Raw genomic sequence first — 21,912 nt, forward strand, 5'->3', positions numbered from 1 at the left:
GCCTCTCTCCAGCAGCTCCACATCCCTCTTGTCCTGTGGGGCCCAGAACTGGACACAATCCTGCAGATGTGGCCTCAGCAGGGCTGAGCAGAGGGGCAGGATCCCCTCCCTCGACCTGCTGGAGGCCGATAGACTCGGTGCTGCCGGTGCGACGGGAGCGTCGCTCTCCGGGGCGCGCGGGGAACGCGGGCAGCGTGGAGGGACTCCCGGGCCTGGTTCTTAACGCACCCCAGGATCCCATTGGCCTCTTGGCCATGAGGGCAATGGGGCAGCCTGACGCGAGTCCTGCACTCAGCAGCAGGGATCAGTGCCAGGGCCAGCAGCTCCTCCCCATCGAGCAGAGGCTGCAGACAAGGCCGCGAGAGGCCCCTCGGGGAGGCAGAGCAGGCAGAAGCGGTTACCGGAGCCACGGCTGAACGGGGAGCGGCTATTCCCGGTGTTCCTGAGAGCCGGACGTGCCACCATCCCAGATCGTGGGCTTTCCAACAGCTCCGATGGCTGCCCAGCCGCAGGCCGGGCCGCAGTGCCCTCCGCGGGGCATGGTGACAGTGGGGACAGGTGGAAACGTCACCTATTCCCCCAACCACCGCTGTCCTTGGAGCAGCGTCACAGGTACCGCAGGGAAGGGGGAGCGGCGAGGAGAACACATCGTGTTGATGCCCCCGCACAGCGGCCTCTCCCCACAGAAACCCCAATTCCAGAGGAAATGAAGCTCCCCCGTGCCTGCTGAGACCCCAAACAGGAGGCAGCCTGGTTTATTTTTTTAGCTAATATTTTAACTAATCTTCACTATACATCAGTGCTCGAGCGCTGCCCGCGCTGCCGCGGCGGCTCTGCTCCCGGCGAGCGCCCGCGCCTGGCCCCAGCGGCAGAGGGTGACACGGTCCCGGGCAGGACGGGCCCTGCGTGCGCCGGCAGCGGAGCGGCTCCTCCGCGCGCTGCGTGGGCTTCCCGGCGCTCCGGCTCTCCTCCGGGCACAACGCGGCGCGCTGGGCCCCGCTCCTCCCCGGGACGCGGCAGCGGGAAGGACAACGCGTGTGCACGGGGCGCAGCCCGCCTGCCGCTTCCTGACCCGCTGCTCCCGACGCGGCTCCGGAGGCGGCGGCTTTGCCCCGTTCCCAAAGCAGGAGCGTGCAGGCGCTGTCCCGCTTCCAGCACGGCTCCGGGCCGCGCGCTCGACGTCAGGGAAGGGGTTTCCTTTCCGGACGGCGCTGCCAGCGCGCTCAGGGGTGGCGCAGCACCGCCTGCAGGTCCTCGGGCAAGGAGCCGATGACGGTGTCGATGTACAGGGCCACCCTCTGCAGCGTCTCCTCCTTCACCGGGAGGTGCTGGCACCTGGCTCTGACCTGCGGGGAAGAGGGAGGGGTTTTAAACAGCCCCAAACACCTCGTTCTGCTCTGCCCCTGCCTGCACAGCCCTCGTGGTGCCTCGTTAATCAGGGTAGGAGACAGCGGGCAGGAAATTGGCACCTGAGCCTTAATGAAAGGAGAAGAGGCAAAACCTAGAGGCTTCTTTTAGGCAAAGACCAACATTTCATGACTCCCGTTTGCCAGTTCTGCAAAACAGGGAGCAGAAACCAAGTTTTCTTGGCACCAAGTGTGATTTATGCCCCTAACCACTCCCTGCCACCGAGGCAGGGCCAGGAAGGAAGGAGTGCAGGAAGAAGGAAGGGGAACCTACCAGCTTCTCACGAAGCTTCAGCACCAGGTCTACAATCTCCACCTCCGACTTGTCCTTCATCCAGGCCACAATGTTCTAAAGAAAGAGACAGACAGTTGTCTTCAGGGATGGTCCTTCTCTACAGGACCTTTCTCACGGAGAACCTAAGCGCAGCCGGCAGGCGAAACCTCTCCCGGCTCTGCCTGCAGAGCCTCGTTAGAGCCGAAACGAGCAGGACGGAGCGCTCTGCCCCACGGCAGCATCGTAGTCCTGCCTGCAAGGGAAGAACCAGGGACGGCAGCAATGGCAGAGCTGGATCATGCAGGGCCAGGAGGCATCAGTGTGGCAGTGCCCTCATCTCCCCGGCTTCCCCCCGGTCGGACCGGTGCAGCCGGGACGTACCGCGTCGCAGATCGCTTCCAAGTGCAGGGCTTCCAGCTTCTGCGTCATTTCCTTGTGCCGCTGCCGGTACCAGCCGTCGAAGTTGGGCGACTTGAAGAAACGCCTGCAGGAAGCGAGGGGACGTTGGGAAGGGGACACAGAGGGCCGCAGGGAAGCGCGGTGGCTCCGCTGCACACCAGCGTCCCTTCCACTACAGCAGTGGGAGAGAAGCCAGTCCGACTCCCAGTGTGGCCAGGGCCGGGAACGCCGACGAGCCCACGAGCTCCGTCTGCACCTCGTCCGCTCCAGAGGCCTCCGCTGTGGCCAGCACTAGCCCGGGGCAGCTCGTCGCTGCTCAGGGGCGATGCTGCCAGTTTTGCCCCCTCCCGGGCAGCAGCCCCAGCGCCAGCCCCTGCAAGCAGCCTTAGCACGGCCTCTCCGTGGAGCTGCAACACTGCGGAAGGCAGAACCCCGGACGGAAATTCCCATTCCTCCGCAGTATCCTGCTCGGCTCCTCTCTGGATATTCCTACCTCTCGCTGGCATTGATCCAAGCTCCATATAAGTGGTGATTTACACTTCTGCTACACCAGCAAGGTATCAGGTAGGTCACAGGACATGGACCTTAGACCTCTCCAGTGCAGTACGCAGTCACAGAGCTTGGTTTTACCGGTGCAAGCGTGGAAGTGAACAGTGAACAGCACAACACCCGCTTGACTTCCGTGCTATAGGATCCCAGCCCAAACTCAGACTGGGATCGACAAGTTGTCAGCTGGAAGCCGAGGGTTTGGCAGCGGATGAGGATGAGAGGATGCAAGATGCCATACGAAGCTAGGGCACAGGCGCGGTGAAGGACCGTCCCCCATGGGCACCGGGGCGTTCGGATGCACTCCAGCATTCCCTGCTGTCCGGGCTGGCCCATCCCGGCATCCCTCTCGCTCAGGCTGTCTGCTGAGGACACATTATCAGCAGAACTTCGCTGATGTTTGGAAAGTTTCTTTTGGCAACTCTGAGCACTCTTTTGCTGGCTCTCTCCCCTGCACGGTGGAGTCTCAATCTCAGCCAAAATCTCAAAATGCTGCTGTGATACAGACTGCCTTTTTTTTTAATTGAGGGTTTGACTCAGGAATTACAACAAGTTGTAAAATGTACACAGCTCCACACAGTTTGGAACCTTGGAATACATAAGACCCTCCCTGTACATCAGCTCCCTGCAGAATTCAACCAACTTATTAAAAAAAAAATCTTGTTTGTTACTATTTTCCGAAATATTAGATATCCAAAATTAAATCTCCCTGCCGCACCCATGCCATAATGAGTGGAACTGCTGGCTTTCTGCTGAGCACATTAAGGAAAATGGCACAAATTACAGCTACACAATGCACTGATCCATGCTCCTTCTCTGCTCCCGCTATGGTTGTTTTCACTTGCTATATCAGTGCATCTCTCTCTTTGCCTTCTGGGTAGATATCTGCTTCCTGGATTTTTCCCACTCATACTATAAGGAGTGTCTGTGCTACTTGTATCTAATTATCCTTTAGGAGAACTATGGGCAGACTCTTCTATAGGCTCTATTAAATTCCACCCTGAAAACCCGCCTGTTTGCAGTCAGAACGAGACACTGTACAAGCACACAGGACCATTCCACATCCCTCTGCCCCATCTCACAAGGGCCAGAAACTTGGAACAAGATTCCCCGGAGGACAATAAACAGCAGCTGGTATCAGTAAGTCCCGACCTGCAGCAAGGGATCCCCTGCCTCAGCGAAGGGCGAGTTGATGTTCTTGAAGCAGGAGAGTTTACAGCTTCTAATCCCGACTGCAGCTACTCATTTATGAGATTACATAAAATACAGGACTGATACTGCCCTTTATTTACTCTCCCTGGCTATTACTACTGAATCAATTCTTCCAAGGCATTATTTTTTTCAGGTGACTGATGTTTGTCCTAAAATTCCCGTTTTACTGCTGAGTGGAACTCAGGATTTGATATTCATTATAACCTGGAGCTGCTGTAAGGGAATAAAGCAAGTAATTGCCGTGCTCTTACCTGTAGAGGCCTAACCAGTCTCCTTTGAGCACACAGGTGAGCTGGGGACCTGCATGCTCAAGGGTCTTCATGAAATCTTCTTGTCGGAACGGACGGATCTGCGGGGGATTCTGCACAACACAAAGAGCGTATTACACAGCAGCCTAAGGAAAGGGGTGGAAATCAGGTTTATATTTACAAGGGAAGAGGCTGCTCAAGATAGATTCAGTAACTATGAGAATGCTTGAAAGACAGATTCAATAAATATGAGAATACATGAAAATCTTAATGTGCCACGCTAGCAAAATTCAAATTAGAGACAATAGCAGGGGTGAGCTAAAATTACTGCCAAACAGGAAGCATCTGTCCCAGTGTTTGTTTCAAGTTAATATTTTTTTTCTCCCTTCACTGAGGGAAGCTCGCACAGGCTGCCAGGGTATGTGACCAGCACGTGATGTAACTATTCCCAATCCCTGCAGTCAGAAGGAAGCGCAAGAGCCTGCAAAGCTGAGCATACCTTCCATGGAGTAATGGCCCTCTGCAGGGGCATCAGACTTGCAATATAATGCTCCTGAGAAGAAACACCAAAGAAGAGATGTTAGAGCAATCAGGAAGCCTCTCGCACCGTCACTGAGTGTCAGGGTCGTCTCTGATGCACCACGGCGCAGCTTCCTGCTCTGTCTCACTTTCCCTGTACATCCGCGGATCATTTACCTGGAGCTGAGCTTTCCAGCCTGCTCCTTCCCCCGGGAGCCGGGTCAGGACACTGTGTCCTGCAAGGGCTCCAGGCAGGCGCGGGACAAGAGCTCAGGTGGGAAGGGGGCAGCAGGAGGGATTGGAGTCTGGATGCTCTGTCAGCCCATTTACTGCCCCATAAGGTGACAAAAAGAAGGAAGCGGAGAGACTAACATGCTCAGCTAGACAATCATCAAAAGGAAGCTTGAAAGAAAGCTTTTTGTAAAAAAAAAAATCTGCCTTAGGATGGTTCTCACTGCATGGACAAGCCTCTCATGCTCTATAGCAGAGTTTTGCAGAACCAGAAGAGAGAGTTCCATCCTGGCAGTGAGTTTAACTCCAACCCAGCAGCAGAAGAGGCATGTCCCGGGGGTCCTGTGCCTTCCCTATACATCTGCTTTGCTACCCTGTGCCAAGAATTAGCCATTAGAAACAAATCACAGGGAAAAACCATTTCTGCACTGCAGGAAACAAACAAGAGTGCTTATTCTCTGTGCTCCTTCTCTGGAGATCTTCAAACCCGCTTGGACGCAGTCCTGTGCCACGTGCTCTAGGTGACCCTGCATGTGCAGGGGTTGGACTGGATGGTCCCTAGAGGTCCCTTCCAACCCTAAGCATTCTATGATTCTATGATTCTATCTTTATACATGAAGTTCTATGATTCTATGATTCTATCTTTATACATGAAGTGCTGAATAACCAACTAGCCTAACTACGCTAACTGCAGAAATTTGCCATCAAGAGACACGTTTATTCTTTTCCAAGGAGCGAAACATCTCCGGTGTGCCCCACGTGACTCTATTCGTGATGCTCAGGAAGGGGGGATGAGCGCGGGCGAGCGCAGACGCGTCGCTCGGCAGCTCCTGCCCCGCGCTGACACGTCCCTGCTCAACCTACCAGCGGGATGATGAAACTCTGGGTGAGCTCCAGGAGGTGCCGCCTCAGCAGGGCGCTCTGCACTTCGGACGGGCGTTTCCGCTGGATCCCCTGCGGACACAGGCAGGGCGGTCACGGGGCGCAGCGCCTGCGAGCGCCGCAGCGGCAGCAACCAGCCCGCAGCAGCTGCACAAGAACCCTCTGCGCCCGCCCTGGGGCGGCCGCTCACCTCGCAGCACAAGAACCTGGGTTTTCAGGCTCTTTCTTGACAGGGGTTGCTCTCACTTGTGTTACCATAGCTCCAGGGTTTAACCCATGGTATCAAGTGAAAAGTTTAAAAAACTAATACGACAAATATGTTCAAGTATACTGGACTAAACAATTACACTCTGAAATCAAATTACTCACTAAAATCAAACTGAAACAAAAGATATCAAGTTGAAGAAAAGTCTGCTCCTTCTGGAGGGTTTTGGCTGTTCAAACCAAGCATAATTTCCCCCTAATGATATAGAGGACGTGGGGTAGAGTTAGAAATGCTTACCTTTAATAATCTTTTTATCAGGGCTTTGTCTTTGTGAAGAAATGTTTTATAAGAAGTGTAGATTCCTAGATTAAAAAAGAAAATCAAACAAAAACAAATCCCAGAAGTTAGAAGTACATCTTTGCCCATACATTTAGAAGAGGCATCATTACACAGTCCAGGGATGACGGATCTGAAATTGTGTGTAAGAGCTGCCAGGTGAGTGTGGAGGGGTCAATTACTAAGGCCTCCCATGATCATAAAACTGCAAATGCAGCCAGAACTCAGCGCAGGTTCGGCTCTGAGCTAGCCCAAGAGCCTCCTATCCCGTGCTCAGGGTGAGCTAACTACTGCAGGCAGCTTCAGGCAAGGTCTGAGCTGAGCACTTAGTTCAGTGACAGATGGCTGTATCTAGGTTAGCAAGTCCCTTTCACTCCCATCACATTTAAAAATATACATAATTAAAAAAAAAGAAAGTTATCATTCCTTTCCCAGCACGAAAATAATGTGCACAATTTACAAATGCTTTCCACTTTCAGAACAAAGATGCACAGCTTTTCTGCATCGGGGGGTGGATGCCATCACACAGCAGCACGTAGCGTGAGAAGGAAACAATACCAGAGCGTCCATGTGTTTACACACAAAGAGCAAGGCATGCTCCGTTCATACGCCTGCGAGGCATCCTAAACCCCCCAGGTGAAGGTAAACAAAATTAAATTCTGTCTGACAAAAGGAATTACCTGGTTTTGTGTCCAGAGTTCTTAGTTTGTTTAGCTTCTTCACTTTAACTTGCTTGGGCAGGTCTCCTGTGGAAAAACCCCATATCACATAGTTCAGACTCTGAATCTATCCTCATAGCCACAGCCTGCACACGAGGGACTTTGCAACCAGGAGCATCCACTGCTACACTTCAACATCTTAAATCACGTCCTCCCTTAACTTCATCCTCACGAGTCTTGTTAGCTGACAACTCTCCTCTGAAGTTTTGAAAGGAAAGAGATAGGGAGTCACTGCAAAAGAAACCCGGTATTTGGCCCAAAGCCGGGCAGTTTTATTTGCTTCGTAGTTAATGATCGGAATCTTGCTCTCAAATCCCTTTTTGTCCTTGCAATTTTCTCTTTTCTGAACAGAAAGTGTTTTCCTTTCCTTAATGCTTCATAAAAATCACAGCAAATTATCTCCCCAACTCCTTGCCTTCACCGTCGCTCACGCTGAGCTCGCACGCCAACCAGCTCAGTCTAAGCTTCTCTTTGGTTTCTCAGTTCTCCCAGGAAAGAGGACACAGAAAACAAGTGCCAGCAGTGCAGCTGTCAGCTCGCTGCTAACCTGCAACGAGGCCCAGCAGCGCAGCAGGACTCGGCTGCCCCCCTTACCTGACATTCTGAGCTCCCCAACCCGAAGGATGTGTGGCCAGTGCTGGAGCGTTTTGATGAAGAAAGGGTTTGTGACTCCCACAACAATGTTTGGCCTAGAAAGAGGAAAAACCACAGATCTGGACATTATTAACCACACCGTTTCCTTCACACAGACGGTGGCAAGAGGGTAGCAAGGCTCTATTGGCTACTCACGGAGCTTGTGTCCTGGTGGTGTACTCCTTGAATTCACTGTCGTGGATTGTGAAATAGGGACGGTAGTCACAGCAGTACTTTAGCGGAGCAAGACAACTGTAAGAACATGTGGAGAGAATAGTTTCCTTATAAAGTTCATAGAAGAGGATGTGATTTTGCATCAAATTAATAATCTAGAACAGTGATCTGTCCTGCCAGAGACTCCCTTTTCCTATCGTCAATGGGATACAAACAATACTTTGTTGCTATGCTGCTTCTTCAGAGATTCACAGAACAGTTTGGGTTAGAAGGCACCTCTGGAGATGATCCGGTCCAACCCCCTTGCTCCAGCAGGATCAGCTGGAGCCCAAGACCCTGTCCAAGCAGGTTTTAAATATCTCCAAGAGTGCAGATTCCACTACCTCTCCAGGAAACCTGGTCCATCGCTCAGGCACCCTCACAGTAAAAAAGCTCTTTCTTGTGCTGAGCTGGAAGTTAACATGTTCCAGTTTGGACCCATTGCCTCTTGCCTTGTCACAGGGCACGACTGACAAGAGTCTGGCCCTATCCTCTTTGCACCATCCTTCCAGATGCACATAAACTTTGCTGAGATCCCCGTGGGCCTTCTCTTTGCCAGCTCTCAGGTTCTGTCTGCATGGGAGATCCTCCAGTCCCTTCTTCCTCTCTGGGGCCGTCCCTGGACTCGCTCTAGCAGGTCCATGTCTCTCTTGTCCTGGGGAACCCAACCCTGGACCCAGCATTCTCGCTGTGGCCTCAGCAGGACTCCAGGAGCTGCTTCTCTGCCCGTTTCTCCAGCCTGTTCAGGACCCCCCAAACGGCAGCCCGACCCTCTAGGGTATCAGCCACTCCTCCCAGCTCCGGATCAGCCTCAATCTTGCTGAGGTCCATGTGCTCTCAGAAGGGCACCTGCATTTGAGCTGTGGACCCCTCGATCTGCCACTGAGCCCTCCCCTGCATGCTTTCGTAGGGAGGCTAAATCTAACAGAACTGCTTTGGCAGAGGAGTGATTCTGAAAGAGAACTGCCAGAACGTATTACAGTTAATTCAGAATTCACGGGCATTACCTGGTAAGTGCCAGAACCATTTCTGAAGACACTGTTGGGGACGGTGCCATGACGACAATTGGCTCTCCCAGTAACATCAGCTCCCATAACATCTGGATATGAATTAGCACTGGCTGGAAACACCTGGTGGTGAAGGGAGGAACGACCAGTTGAGGTTACAAGTGCAGTTCAGAAAAGACTGGACTCTAGAGGAATTCACACCAGCATATCCAGATTTGCCTCTATCTTGATATTGTATTTGGGATGTAGTTTTAGAATCTTGCAAACAGAACAGCATGTGTCTTTATGCATGCTGACACTCAACCATTTTTATGTATGCTGAAGGAAGTGCTCTAAGCAACGTAAAGCAACACGTGGACCATATTTCTCTCAGTAATATTGTTTTATCTGAGCAAAATAAAGTGCATGAGGATTAGAACAGATACATGGTTACTAGAACAGCATCTATAGTGCTGAGAAGTTTGATTCAGAAGCACAACGTGTATGTTTCAGTACTTAAGCTGATTGCCAGCTGAGGTCAAGAAAAAACACACAAACAAACCAACCAACCAAGTCTCCTCTAACCAGGATCCAGGTGGATTTATTAAGGCCAGTGCACATAGGTCTAAACCCTGCCCGGGCCCTGCAAGGCCAGGACTCCAAACTATTCTGAAAAACACTCTAAAGAGCAAAAACTCTTGAACCCTCATTTGATGTCTTCACTGCCCCAGTGATCTAGAAGATACTCGGAATGGGGTGGAGGGAAAGCAGATGGGCAGAAGAATGTTTCAGGGATCTTAGCTCTCACCTGAAGAGATCCAGTTCATGAATACTGGGGAGAACCAGTGGGGCTGGTAACAGATTCTAAATGAGCAAGAAAAAATCTGTTAGTAAATGGAAGCAAGACTAAGGGCTTGGTTTTGTGGGTGCCAAAAATTCAGAATGTGTGAAAACGTGTGAAAGGTGACAATGTTATTCAAAGGGAGGGGGAGAGGGAAAAGATGAAATGAACAGGAATCAAGATAGCTAAAGCTATAAAGATGTTGAGATGGCAAAAGCTGCCCAGTCATCTAGAAGACTAAGGTAGGATCTCGTGGAGGTCTACCTATACATGGACTCCTGGAAAAGGCAAGGTAAACAAACTGAAACTGTGGAAAAAAAATAGATAGACAGACATACAGACAGATAACTTAAAGCACGCTTAAATTCTGTGCAGAGGTTCCCATTTTGAAAGACAGGTGTGAGAGTGCTGCAGTTTGAGCTAAAAAACTAACTTAAAACTCCACCAATGCCAGGCAAGCATGGCTCCAAATGGAACAAGGTCTAAAGAGCTCCATTTCTTCTCTACCCTCCTTACTTAGTAATCTAGATTCTGCCCATCACTGCCTTGTTTCATCCCACACTTTATCTCACCTCTTGATTAAATTGCTTCACTGGGCTTGATCCTGGCTTATCTACCCTGGACGGGATTCTCACCTGGATTACAAATAAGAACAGACAGGTTATCCAGGAAGAGGGATTCAGCTAATGCACACACACACTTTGCTTTCCCCAACAGCTTAAGAAAGCTTCCTCAATTATCAGTTCTAATTGTGCAGACCTTAGGGGTAAAGGGAAAGCATCTAGAGTCAAAAGCAATGTTAACATCCAGAAGGGAACAGAATAAATGTCTTTCCAGTTTGTCTCAGTCTGCGGCTAGAGAATAAATCACCACAAGTACCTGGATTACAACTCCCATCACTGGAAGGTTCAAAGTCTGCCCTGGCACAGGAGGCGGCCACTGATCAATCTCATTGCACACTGCAGGGATACAAGGGAAAAAAAAGAAAATAAAAATAAATCTTATCCAACAATAATCCAGCTGGTCCTATGAATTCTGCCCATTTACTTGCCACTCACTCCCTGCTCACTTGTCTCCTGTCTAGTTCCCAAAAACAACACTCCAGTGGCTGTGCACAGTTAGGTCAGACATCAGGCATTCCTGTGCACAGGCTCCTCCAGCAGCCCTACACTGCTGACAAGCCAGGATTAAGTTGAAAAGTGCAATACAGACCTAGGAAGGATGCAGCATTAGCAGTATCTTCCTCTTTGGGAACACACTGTATGCAAAACTGACAGCATCATCTACTGAGATTGCCAGACATTTCCCATCAAAATATCCTTTGCAGTTGTTTAGGATTTTGACAAGCTAACCATTCGGATGATAGTTCTTCTCTGTGGGAAACTGTTTCAAAATGAACTATTTTGAAACATTGCATCTTTCTGTGATATCCTCATAAAATCAGCGCACTGTTTCAATACACAAAGCACCCCCCTCAAGGCCGAGCTGCTCACCTGCCTCCAAGCACGGCTCCAGCTTGTCAAAGTATTCTGGAGCAATCAGCTGCAGCAATGACTGGAACAAGTTCACGTATGGGAGGCGTGACACCAGCACCAAAGACTGGAAGACACGGATTCAGGAGTCAGAGCTGCCCTGTCGTGATCATTTCTAGCACCTCATACACCCACACTGCTTACTAGTAGGCTATGTTTGCACAAAGGACAGGGGATGTGGTAACAGCAGTGAGCAGGGTCACTGCCACTAGTTAACAGTGATCTGTCCAGCAGGAAACCTACCCCACATGGCTACTAACATGATATAACACAATAAAAAGGGTAGAGTTAAGGTTACACCTAGCAGAAACCGCAATGATGAAGTATATTACCTCGTATCTGTGACTACATTGAGTTTGCTAAACTACTTGAGGGTGCCACGACGCAGACACTGCAGCTCACTGCCCGTGCGATGAACACGGCACGGTGGCTGCATCCAGGGCTGTTTGAAACTTCCTTTCCCCACGTTCCTGTTCTCCGTGACCCCACAGAAACACCGCGGTCGTCACGCAGGAAACGGTGCTATTTTACAGTTCAGGATAGGTGCCTTTCTGCAGCTACATACCATTTGGGAGCAGCAAACTATGTGATTCCAGGACGCACCTTCTGAAAATAACCCCTCTTCATTGAGCTGTCCTTGACTTGCCTGAAGTACACGTAGCCGAAGTAATGGGCTGCCTCCCGCTGCAAGAGAGGCCAAGAGCAGTTAGTGAGAAGCCGAGCAAATGGGGCCTGCCTCTCGCTACCACACAGCCTCCTTCTCTAAAATTACCCATTACCCAATTACCAACTCATCTACCCGGCAGAGTTTATCACACGGGAAGAGAGAAAGGAGATACAACCAACTAAATTCACAAAAAAGAGACCTCAAGGGCCTTTCACGGGGTCCCTTCTGCAGCTCCTTCAGGCTCCTTCCTCTGCAGGGTCAATCGAGGTTTCTGCTAACAGCAGCAACTGGGCGAAGCCCGCGGGCTAATCCCGGCTCTCCGGTTCCTGATCCACTCCGAGGGCCGCGTTCCCTCCCGCTGAGGTCTCGGCACCGAGCGGGGAGGCCTGCGCGCGGCAGCATCGCTCGCGCCTCCCTCGCGGCCACGGCTGCGGCACGCAGGGAACGCTGATCCTCGGAGCGGCACGGAAAGCCAGCAGAGTTTGACACAAATCCCCAGGGATCATTTCAAACCCTCTGTACCCTCTGCATTCCCACAGACATCAAGAGCAGGGATAGCCTTCAGCTCCTGACACCAAAACCGTCCTTAATTTCGTTTCTGGAGGCACCACAGAGCCCACAGATGAAGGCAGCTTTTCCTTTTCAAGCACCATGTTCCCCACAGCAAAACCCAGCAGTTTTGGCTGCGTTACTCTTTTGAAATCGGGTACATCCACGAGGCAGCCTCCCTTCGCTGCCTGCTACAAAACAAGAGAGACGCAACCTGGAAAAGCTCCACAGCAGGATTTAGACAAGGAAACCCTCCCGCTCCGCCTCGGCAGTGCCCTGGTTAAAGCGTTTCAAAGGGCTTCAGAAGGGCAATGCACGGGCAGCCTTCCTGCCTCCGACAGAGAGGAGGAGCTGATACCCCAGAGGGCTGCGCTGCCATCCAGAGGGACCTGGACACACTGGACAAGAGAAACCTCATGCAATTCAACAAGGCCAAGTGCAAGGTCCTGCACCCAGGGAGGAATAACCCCAGACACCAGGACAGGCTGGGGACCGACCTTCTGGAGAGCAGCTCTGTGGAGAAAGACCTGGGTGTCACACTGGACGACAACGTGACCATGAGGCAGCAGGTGCCCTCGTGGCCAAGAAGGCCAATGGGATCCTGGGCTGCATTAAGAAGAGCGTCTCCAGCAGGTCGAGGGAGGGGATCCTGCCCCTCTACTCAGCCCTGCTGAGGCCACATCTGGAGTATTGTGTCCAGTTCTGGGCTCCACAGGACAAGAGGGATGTGGAGCTGCTGGAGAGAGTCCAGCGCAGGGCTACAAGGATGATCAGGGGCCTGGAACATCTGCCCTGTGAGGAGAGGCTGAGGGAGCTGGGCCTGTTCAGCCTGGAGAAGAGAAGGCTGAGAGGGGACCTGAGCAGTGTCTAGAAGTACCTCAAGGGAGGCCGTGAGGAGGATGGGGCGGCCTCTTTTCACTGGTGGCCACTGACAGAACTAGAGGAAACGGCCGGAAACTGAAACACCAAAAGTTCCACAGGAACTTAAGGAAAAATTCCTTCCCAGTGAGGGTGCCAGAGCCCTGGAACAGGCTGCCCAGAGAGGTTGTGGAGTCTCCTTCTCTGGAGATCTCCAAACCCGCTTGGACGCAGTCCTGTGCCACGTGCTCTAGGTGACCCTGCGTGTGCAGGGGTTGGACTGGGTGATCCCTAGAGGTCCCTTCCAACCTTCACCATTCTGGGATGCTATGAGAGCAGGGCGAGGAGGCCGAGCAGGTCCACAACCACCTGCCCCAGCCCTGCCGCTCCGCACGCGGCACACGGCTGCTACCGATGGCGCAGAGCAACGGACACCCCGGTACTGGTGTTCGGCGTAGTCAGACAGCCAGAGTGCTGCACACCAAGGGGGTTTGCAACACACTGAGCGCCCTGGCGGGGTTACACACACACCAGCTGCAATCCATGAAAGGAACTGTCACTCCTCAACAAAAAGAGTCCAACGGCTCTTATTCACCACGGGCAAGGACATCCACAGCCTTTCTTGCCTCGTGGACAGCTACATGGGTAGTTGTACACCTTGCTGCAGGGCCTCAGGTTTCTAACCTTTATCCTTCCCCATAACCAGACACAGCCCTTGCTCTATTCCGGTCTCCTCCTGACTCAGTTTTGTGTCTCAGAGTAGCTGGGAGCAGCTCAAAACCACAGCCTGCTGTTTGTAAAAATGTGGAATTGTGTTCCTGTGCTGAAAGCTTTTCCCCTTTTAGACTATTCCCATGGTCTGAGAACAGAGCCAGAAAAGGCTTGCGTATCTATGCACAGAAGGCACGAACCCAGGCGTGTACCTGGATTTTAGCCCCAGTAACACTGCTGCTTACTGTCGGGATGAGCAGTGCCCAACGGGTGACCGACCTGCAGCGTCAGGGGCGCTTCTCTGTTGTACTCGCCGTCATCCTCGTAGTGAGTGGCCCTCTGTCCCCCAGACTGGCGAAGGCGGAAGCTGAACTGCGTGTCCCCCAGGCCACCTGAGACAGAGACCATGGCAACTGCTGAGAACAAATTCCGAAAAGAAGGCTGGAAACTGTTTAAATCAGAAATACTGACAAAAACAGACACCAAAGGCGAAAAGTGACAGCCCAGGAACCCCCCAAACCCAGCGCAGGAGCGAGCTGGGCAGCACAGCTGGGACCCCCGCCTGCGCGGGCTCTGGAAACATCACTAACATTTTCCTAATTCATACATCTTCACACCTTCATAAATGTTACTGATAGTAAATAATTGACTTTATTAAGCAGAACAATTAGTCTGAATGTGAATCTAGTGCCGAGAAACTAGTAAAAGCTCCATTCTCAAAACATTTAAAATTAGTTGTAGAAATTCAACAGATAAAGTTGTAGAAAATCAACAGGGCAGTGTCTTTAAGAAGGAGGTATTCATTATAAATTGGTATATTGCTTATAAATTACCATGTTACTTCTTACTGCCACCTTCTGATTTATAAACACAAACCCTGGAACCAGCCCTGCTGCAGAAGCAGCCTCTTCCCCTCGCCCTCTCCTTGCTGATCGCTCTGCTCACAGCACAGAGGCGCTCCCAGAGTTGGCAGCGGCCAACGTCGGGCACGTTGCCCTCCGTGACTCCTCTTGTGTCACCCCGGCAGGGGCCAATGACCCCGCACCCCCCGGAGCAGATTCTGCAGCCAGAGCTGAGCAGAAGGACGGAGGCCGCTCGGCTCGGACCACGGACGGGCGCTCGCCACGGCGCAGCCCGTCGCGGCCGCCACGAGGGCTCGCGACCTACCTGAGTACGAGTCGGGGAAGGACAAGTAGCAGATACTGGTTTTCTGCAACAAAGCAAAACACACAGTAAAAAAAAGCCCACCTCACCACTGCGCAGTGTCTTCAAAAGCCGAGAAGAGCAAGGGGTGTTACCTCTTTTTCCGTTAATCTGAAGTCGTAGGGATACACCAACTGCAAAAGAGACAAGAGACAAGCAGCTCGAGTCACAACGTTGCTCCTGATCAGGCTGAGAACAACCGCTTCCCTCCGGAGCGTGCCTTATCCTTCCCGAGAGCACGTCCTGCACGCCTGCCCCATCTCACGAGCTGCATTTCCTGCAGCAGCCTTGTAAGCAGACACGAGAGTTCAGATTTTATGTTCATATTTTATGGCTCAGCCAACACAACTTGGCATTTTGTGCATTTCTGACTGTTCCTGGGGGAGCACCAGTTCTTGATTTTTTTTGAATCTTGCTAAAAACCACCTACAACTCATTAAAAAAACGGAAAACATTCTGAAGACTTCCCAAAGGCCAGTGTAGCCCGTGAGGGCAGCGGAAAGGCCAGGCTGCAAACGGGGCTTCCTGCAGAACCGCCAGCGACACGCGGCGGGAACGGGCGCGATGGCCGAGCGCGAGCGCCGCGCGCAGCAGCCGCAGCGCCGACCCGCAACGCCACGAACAAACACCCTTCCCCGGCAGCTCCTACCATGCGAAACCCATGCGAGAGCGCAAGAAAGCACACGGAGGGACAGACCGAGAAGGGTTTTAAGGAAGACACGCGTATTCGTGACGAAACGCAGAGCAGTGGCGCACGGCGCGATGACAGCGGTGACGGGGACAGCCCCTCGGCGGCAGCCTCTGCGAGGACATGGAGCACAAGAGCGGCCTCCTCGAGGGCAGCGCCGGGGAGCAGCAAGAACCGGGAGCGTGAGGGAGCGCAAGCTGGAAGCAGCTATCCAAAATCCCAGCTTTGGCGCTGGATTCCAGCAGCGCTGGGAGCACTGACAGGCAGGAGCAGAGAACCTAACTCAACCTTTCGCAGGACCGGCTCAAGCGCAGGAGCTGCAAAGAGCTGCGACCATCGACGGGATCCCGCTGGGATAACCGTGCTCACCGCAGAAGCGAGGAACAAGAGCAGCAGCAACACGGAGCTGCACGTGTCGCTTGGCAGAGGATGGAAGTTTCTAAACGTTCATGAATTCCTGGAAGTAAATCACTGGCCTTCCTAGCACTGCCTGACTGGGAGGTGTTGAAGCCAAATGACTCGGAAATTGCAAGTGGCTTCGGACAAGCAGATGAGCAAGAAGGGATGGGGAAACGGAGACCTGCTCCCCAGGCGCCGCAGCTTCCAGGCGGCCGCAGGGCAGGGCAGGGAGCGCCTGGAAGCCGGGCGGGCGCTCCCGGTTCCCGATGCTCCCTCGGAGCCGTCACAGCAGCTGCGGGCACGCTGCCAGCGCGCCCAGCAAGGGCAGCAGCATCAAACGGACGGTTGGAAATCGCTGCTCGGCCTCTGGATAAAGCTTCCCGGGGATAGGGACGCTACCGAACCCGGAGCGAACCCATGGAGCGCAGCGCCAAGGGAGGCGGGATGGAGAAGGAGCGTCGGGCAAAGCCGGGCGCATCGGGAAGCGAGACGAGCCGCTCCTCCGCCCGCGCTGTCCCGACGAACCGGCTCCCGCGACGAGCGCGCAGACGTTTATCTCGTCATTCCCACGGGATAACGCGAGCAGCAGGACGGGAAGAGCAGCGTCCGCGGCGCCTGCTCGGGATCGAGGGGCTGCAGCGCTGCCCCGCGCTCTCCTGAGGGCTTTGCAAGCAAATCGGGGCACAACCTTCACACGGGGAGGCTCTTGGCTGCCCTACTAGAATTGTGGGGCCAAGTTCTATATGGGCCAAAAATATATTTCATTTGGGGCTACATGCTCAGCATTATGGAGAAAAAAAAACAAAAAGAAAAGCCCAAATGCTTCAGTTTGAGCACTGAAGCACTAACGGACCCCAGAATCTGCTGGAGGCCTCCTCGCCACCCCGGCTGATGATCCGAAGGCGCCAGGAAGGGCTGCCACCCCCGAGGGCTGCGCTGCCACCCACAGCACTGGGCACACAGGAAACCCAGGAGGTGCCACCGAGGCAGGGCAGGAACCGGGGAGCAGTAACCCCCGGCACCGGGATGGAGGGACCTGCCAGGAGCCGCTCTGCGGAGAAGGACCTGGGGGCCAGCAAGGTGCCCACGGGCCAGCAATGTTCCCTGGTGGCCACCTGGGATGTGCTGGGAAGAGCCTGGGCAGCCGCGGCGGGAAGGGGACCCTGCCCCTCTGCCCAGCCCAGCGGAGGCCACGGCTGGAGCTGGATCCGGGGCTGGGACACGGAGCCGCTGCGGAGCGGCAGGGAAGGGCTCCAGCGGGAGCAGGACACGGAGCGGCAGGGAAGGGCTCCGGCGGGAGCGGGACACGGAGCGGCAGGGAAGGGCTCCGGCGGGAGCGGGACACGGAGCGGCAGGGAAGGGCTCCGGCGGGAGCGGGACACGGAGCGGCAGGGAAGGGCTCCGGCGGGAGCGGGACACGGAGCGGCAGGGAAGGGCTCCGGCGGGAGCGGGACACGGAGCGGCAGGGAAGGGCTCCGGCGGGAGCGGGACACGGAGCTGCAGGGAAGGGCTCCGGCGGGAGCGGGACACGGAGCGGCAGGGAAGGGCTCCGGCGGGAGCGGGACACGGAGCTGCAGGGAAGGGCTCCGGCGGGAGCAGGGACACGGAGCGGCAGGGAAGGGCTCCGGCGGGAGCGGGACACGGAGCGGCAGGGAAGGGCTCCGGCGGGAGCGGGACACGGAGCTGCAGGGAAGGGCTCCGGCGGGAGCAGGGACACGGAGCGGCAGGGAAGGGCTCCGGTGGGAGCGGGACACGGAGCGGCAGGGAAGGGCTCCGGTGGGAGCGGGACACGGAGCGGCAGGGAAGGGCTCCGGCGGGAGCGGGACACGGAGCTGCAGGGAAGGGCTCCGGCGGGAGCGGGACATGGAGCGGCAGGGAAGGGCTCCGGCGGGAGCGGGACACGGAGCAGCTCTCCAGGAGGAGAGGCCGGGAGCGGGGCCTCCAGCCTGGGGAAGAGGAGGCCGAGAGGGGATCCCGTCAGGCACAAATACCTGAGGGGAGGATGTCGGCAGGATGAGGCCGGACTCTTTCCTGTGGTGCCCAGCGATAGGATGAGGGGCAACGGGCACAAACACGGGAAGGTCCATCCGAACATGAGGAAAAACCTCCCCGTACGGGCACGATTGCCCAGAGCAGCTGCGGAGCCTCCACCCTTGGGGACGTTCAGAGGCCGCCTGGACAGGGCCCGGGTGACCCTGCGTGTGCAGGGGCTGGACTGGGAGCTCTGCAGAGGCCCTGGCAGCCCCAGCCCCTCTGCGGTTCTGTGGTGCTGGGCCTGGCTGGGCAGGACAGAGTGCAGAGCACATGAAAAGAAAGTCTTTTTTTCCCTTTGTTTTCAAGCTTCATGGAAAGAAACAAGCTTAAATTAACAAATAAAATAAATAAATAAAAGCAACAACTGGGTAACTTGATCTCTTAACACTTCCCCTAAGCTGTAGAAGCCTCGGCATCATTTATAAATGCAGAAACTCTCCGTGCTCTGGAAAACACCATCCATCTCCTTACGCAAAGGGAGAAGCGGCTCCCGCAATTCCACAACAAACAGCAGGGACGGGAGAGGAGGCCCCGCTGTCCCCGGAGCACCGGCCCCCGCACGGCTCCGCCAGCGGGAGGAAGGCTCCCGCGGCCGCTCGTCCTCATCCTCGGCAGCCTGCGGGGCAGCGCACGGGATCCCCATCCCTGCCCGGCCCCGGGGCTGCCCGGACCCACTCACCTGCTCCCACTGCGCATCTGCCCCCGAGACCTGCACAACTGCCCCCGAGACCTGCCCCAACCGCCCCCGAGACCTGCCCCAACCGCCCCCGAGACCTGCCCCAACTGCCTGCCCATGATCTGCCCCAACTGCCCCCGAGACCTGTGCAACTGCCCCCAAGACTTGCCCCAACCGCCCGAGACTTGTGTAACTGCCCCCCATGATCTGCGCAACTGCTGCTGATATCTACCCCAAGTGCCCCCGTGACCTGCCCCATCTCCCCCATGACCTGCCCCATCTCCCCCATGACCTGCCCCCATCTCCCCGTGACCTGCCCCATCTCCCCGTGACCTGCCCCATCTCCCCATGACCTGCCCCATCTCCTTCCCCATGACCTGCCCCCATCTCCCCCCATGACCTGCCCCATCTCCTTCCCCATGACCTGCCCCATCTCCCCCCATGACCTGCCCCATCTCCCCCCATGACCTGCCCCATCTCCCCCCGTGACCTGCCCCATCTCCCCATGACCTGTCCCATCTCCCCCCATGACCTGCCCCCATCTCCCCCATGACCTGCCCCATCTCCCCCATGACCTGCCCCATCTCCCCCATGACCTGCCCCCATCTCCCCCCATGACCTGCCCCATCTCCCCCATGACCTGTCCCATCTCCCCATGACCTGTCCCATCTCCCCCCATGACCTGCCCCCATCTCCCCCATGACCTGCCCCATCTCCCCATGACCTGTCCCATCTCCCCCCATGACCTGCCCCCATCTCCCCCATGACCTGCCCCATCTCCCCATGACCTGTCCCCATCTCCCCCCATGACCTGCCCCATCTCCCCCATGACCTGCCCCCATCTCCCCATGACCTGCCCCCATCTCCCCCCATGACCTGCACCATCTCCCCATGACCTGTCCCCATCTCCCCCCATGACCTGCCCCATCTCCCCCATGACCTGCCCCCATCTCCCCCATGACCTGCCCCATCTCCCCATGACCTGTCCCCATCTCCCCATGACCTGCCCCATCTCCTTCCCCATGACCTGCCCCCATCTCCCCATGACCTGCCCCATCTCCCCCGTGACCTGCCCCATCTCCCCATGACCTGTCCCATCTCCCCCCATGACCTGCCCCCATCTCCCCCCATGACCTGCCCCCATCTCCCCCCATGACCTGCCCCATCTCCCCATGACCTGTCCCCATCTCCCCCCATGACCTGCCCCATCTCCCCCATGACCTGCCCCATCTCCCCATGACCTGCCCCATCTCCCCATGACCTGCCCCCATCTCCCCATGACCTGCCCCATCTCCCCGTGACCTGCCCCCATCTCCCCCCATGACCTGCCCCATCTCCCCATGACCTGTCCCCATCTCCCCCCATGACCTGCCCCATCTCCCCCGTGACCTGCCCCCATCTCCCCCGTGACCTGCCCCATCTCCCCATGACCTGCCCCCATCTCCCCCCATGACCTGCCCCATCTCCCCCCCATGACCTGCCCCATCTCCCCCATGACCTGCCCCATCTCCCCCATGACCTGTCCCCATCTCCCCCCATGACCTGCCCCATCTCCCCCCCATGACCTGCCCCATCTCCCCCGTGACCTGCCCCATCTCCCCATGACCTGTCCCCATCTCCCCCCATGACCTGCCCCATCTCCCCCCCATGACCTGCCCCATCTCCCCCCCATGACCTGCCCCATCTCCCCCGTGACCTGCCCCATCTCCCCATGACCTGCCCCATCTCCCCCATGACCTGCCCCATCTCCCCATGACCTGCCCCATCTCCCCATGACCTGTCCCCATCTCCCCCCATGACCTGCCCCATCTCCCCCATGACCTGTCCCCATCTCCCCCCATGACCTGCCCCATCTCCCCCCCATGACCTGCCCCATCTCCCCCCCATGACCTGCCCCATCTCCCCATGACCTGCCCCATCTCCCCGGTGACCTGCCCCATCTCCCCATGACCTGTCCCCATCTCCCCCGTGACCTGCCCCATCTCCCCATGACCTGCCCCCATCTCCCCATGACCTGCCCCCATCTCCTCCCCCATGACCTGCCCCCATCTCCCCCATGACCTGCCCCATCTCCCCATGACCTGCCCCATCTCCCCCATGACCTGCCCCCATCTCCCCCATGACCTGCCCCATCTCCCCCATGACCTGCCCCCATCTCCCCCATGACCTGCCCCATCTCCCCCCATGACCTGCCCCATCTCCCCCATGACCTGCCCCCATCTCCCCCATGAACTGCCCCATCTCCCGCATGACCTGCCCCATCTCCCCCCATGACCTGCCCCATCTCCCCATGACCTGCCCCATCTCCCCCATGACCTGCCCATCTCCCCCATGACCTGCCCCCATCTCCCCCATGACCTGCGCCCATCTCCCCCCATGACCTGCCCCATCTCCTCCCCCATGACCTGCCCCATCTCCTCCCCCATGACCTGCCCCATCTCCCCCCCAACACCGCCCCCCTCCCTTGTCCTCACCTGCCCCCAGCTCCCGTCCCCGCCGTCCCGGCTGCCCCCCGGCCCGGCCTCCCCCTCGCGCCGGCGCGGCCCGCACCTCCATGGCCTGGCCCAGCTCCAGGTCGAAGGTGACCACGCACACACAGTCGAGCCAGGCGGACAGGCGGGCCCAGGGCAGCGGCGAGGAGGCGGCGGCGGCCCCGGGCCGGCGGGGCCGGGGCTCGGCCCGGCACAGCGCGTCCATGGCGGCGCCCGCTCCACCGCCCCGCGCCGGGCCCGCGCCCCCCGGCGGCCCGGAGGACCCGCGCGCACCACCGAGACGGCCCCGGCCGCGCAGAGCGGCCGCGCCCGCCCCCGCGCCGCGCGCTGTCATGGCGGGCCGTCGCCATGGAGACCGGCGGGCCCGGCCTGGCCCGGCCCCAATTATTTTATTTTATTTTATTTTATTTTATTTTATTTTATTTTATTTTATTTTATTTTATTTTATTTTAT

The 21,912-nt window shown here is 56.1% G+C and overlaps 1 protein-coding gene across 1 annotated transcript; it reads right to left on the minus strand.

Moving 5' to 3' along the window:
- Window positions 1–1,223: 1,223 nt before the first annotated feature.
- On the minus strand, window positions 1,224–21,664 carry DENND6B (DENN domain containing 6B). Its single transcript, XM_088535214.1, has 20 exons — window positions 21,518–21,664; window positions 15,266–15,304; window positions 15,135–15,177; window positions 14,247–14,359; window positions 11,786–11,866; window positions 11,144–11,249; window positions 10,530–10,609; window positions 10,223–10,285; window positions 9,618–9,673; window positions 8,831–8,953; window positions 7,767–7,862; window positions 7,572–7,666; window positions 6,939–7,004; window positions 6,220–6,284; window positions 5,700–5,789; window positions 4,585–4,638; window positions 4,089–4,198; window positions 2,062–2,164; window positions 1,681–1,755; window positions 1,224–1,346 (listed from the first exon to the last, which is right to left on the minus strand). Exons 1-20 carry the CDS (start codon window positions 21,662–21,664, stop codon window positions 1,224–1,226), a joined length of 1,728 nt encoding a protein of 575 aa, XP_088391340.1.
- Between the last annotated feature and the right edge of the window lie 248 nt (window positions 21,665–21,912).

This window comes from Tinamus guttatus, unplaced genomic scaffold (genome assembly GCF_059628265.1).
Source record: "Tinamus guttatus ecotype Peru unplaced genomic scaffold, ASM5962826v1 Tinamus_guttatus_pri_ptg000619l, whole genome shotgun sequence".
Classification (NCBI taxonomy): domain Eukaryota; kingdom Metazoa; phylum Chordata; class Aves; order Tinamiformes; family Tinamidae; genus Tinamus; species Tinamus guttatus.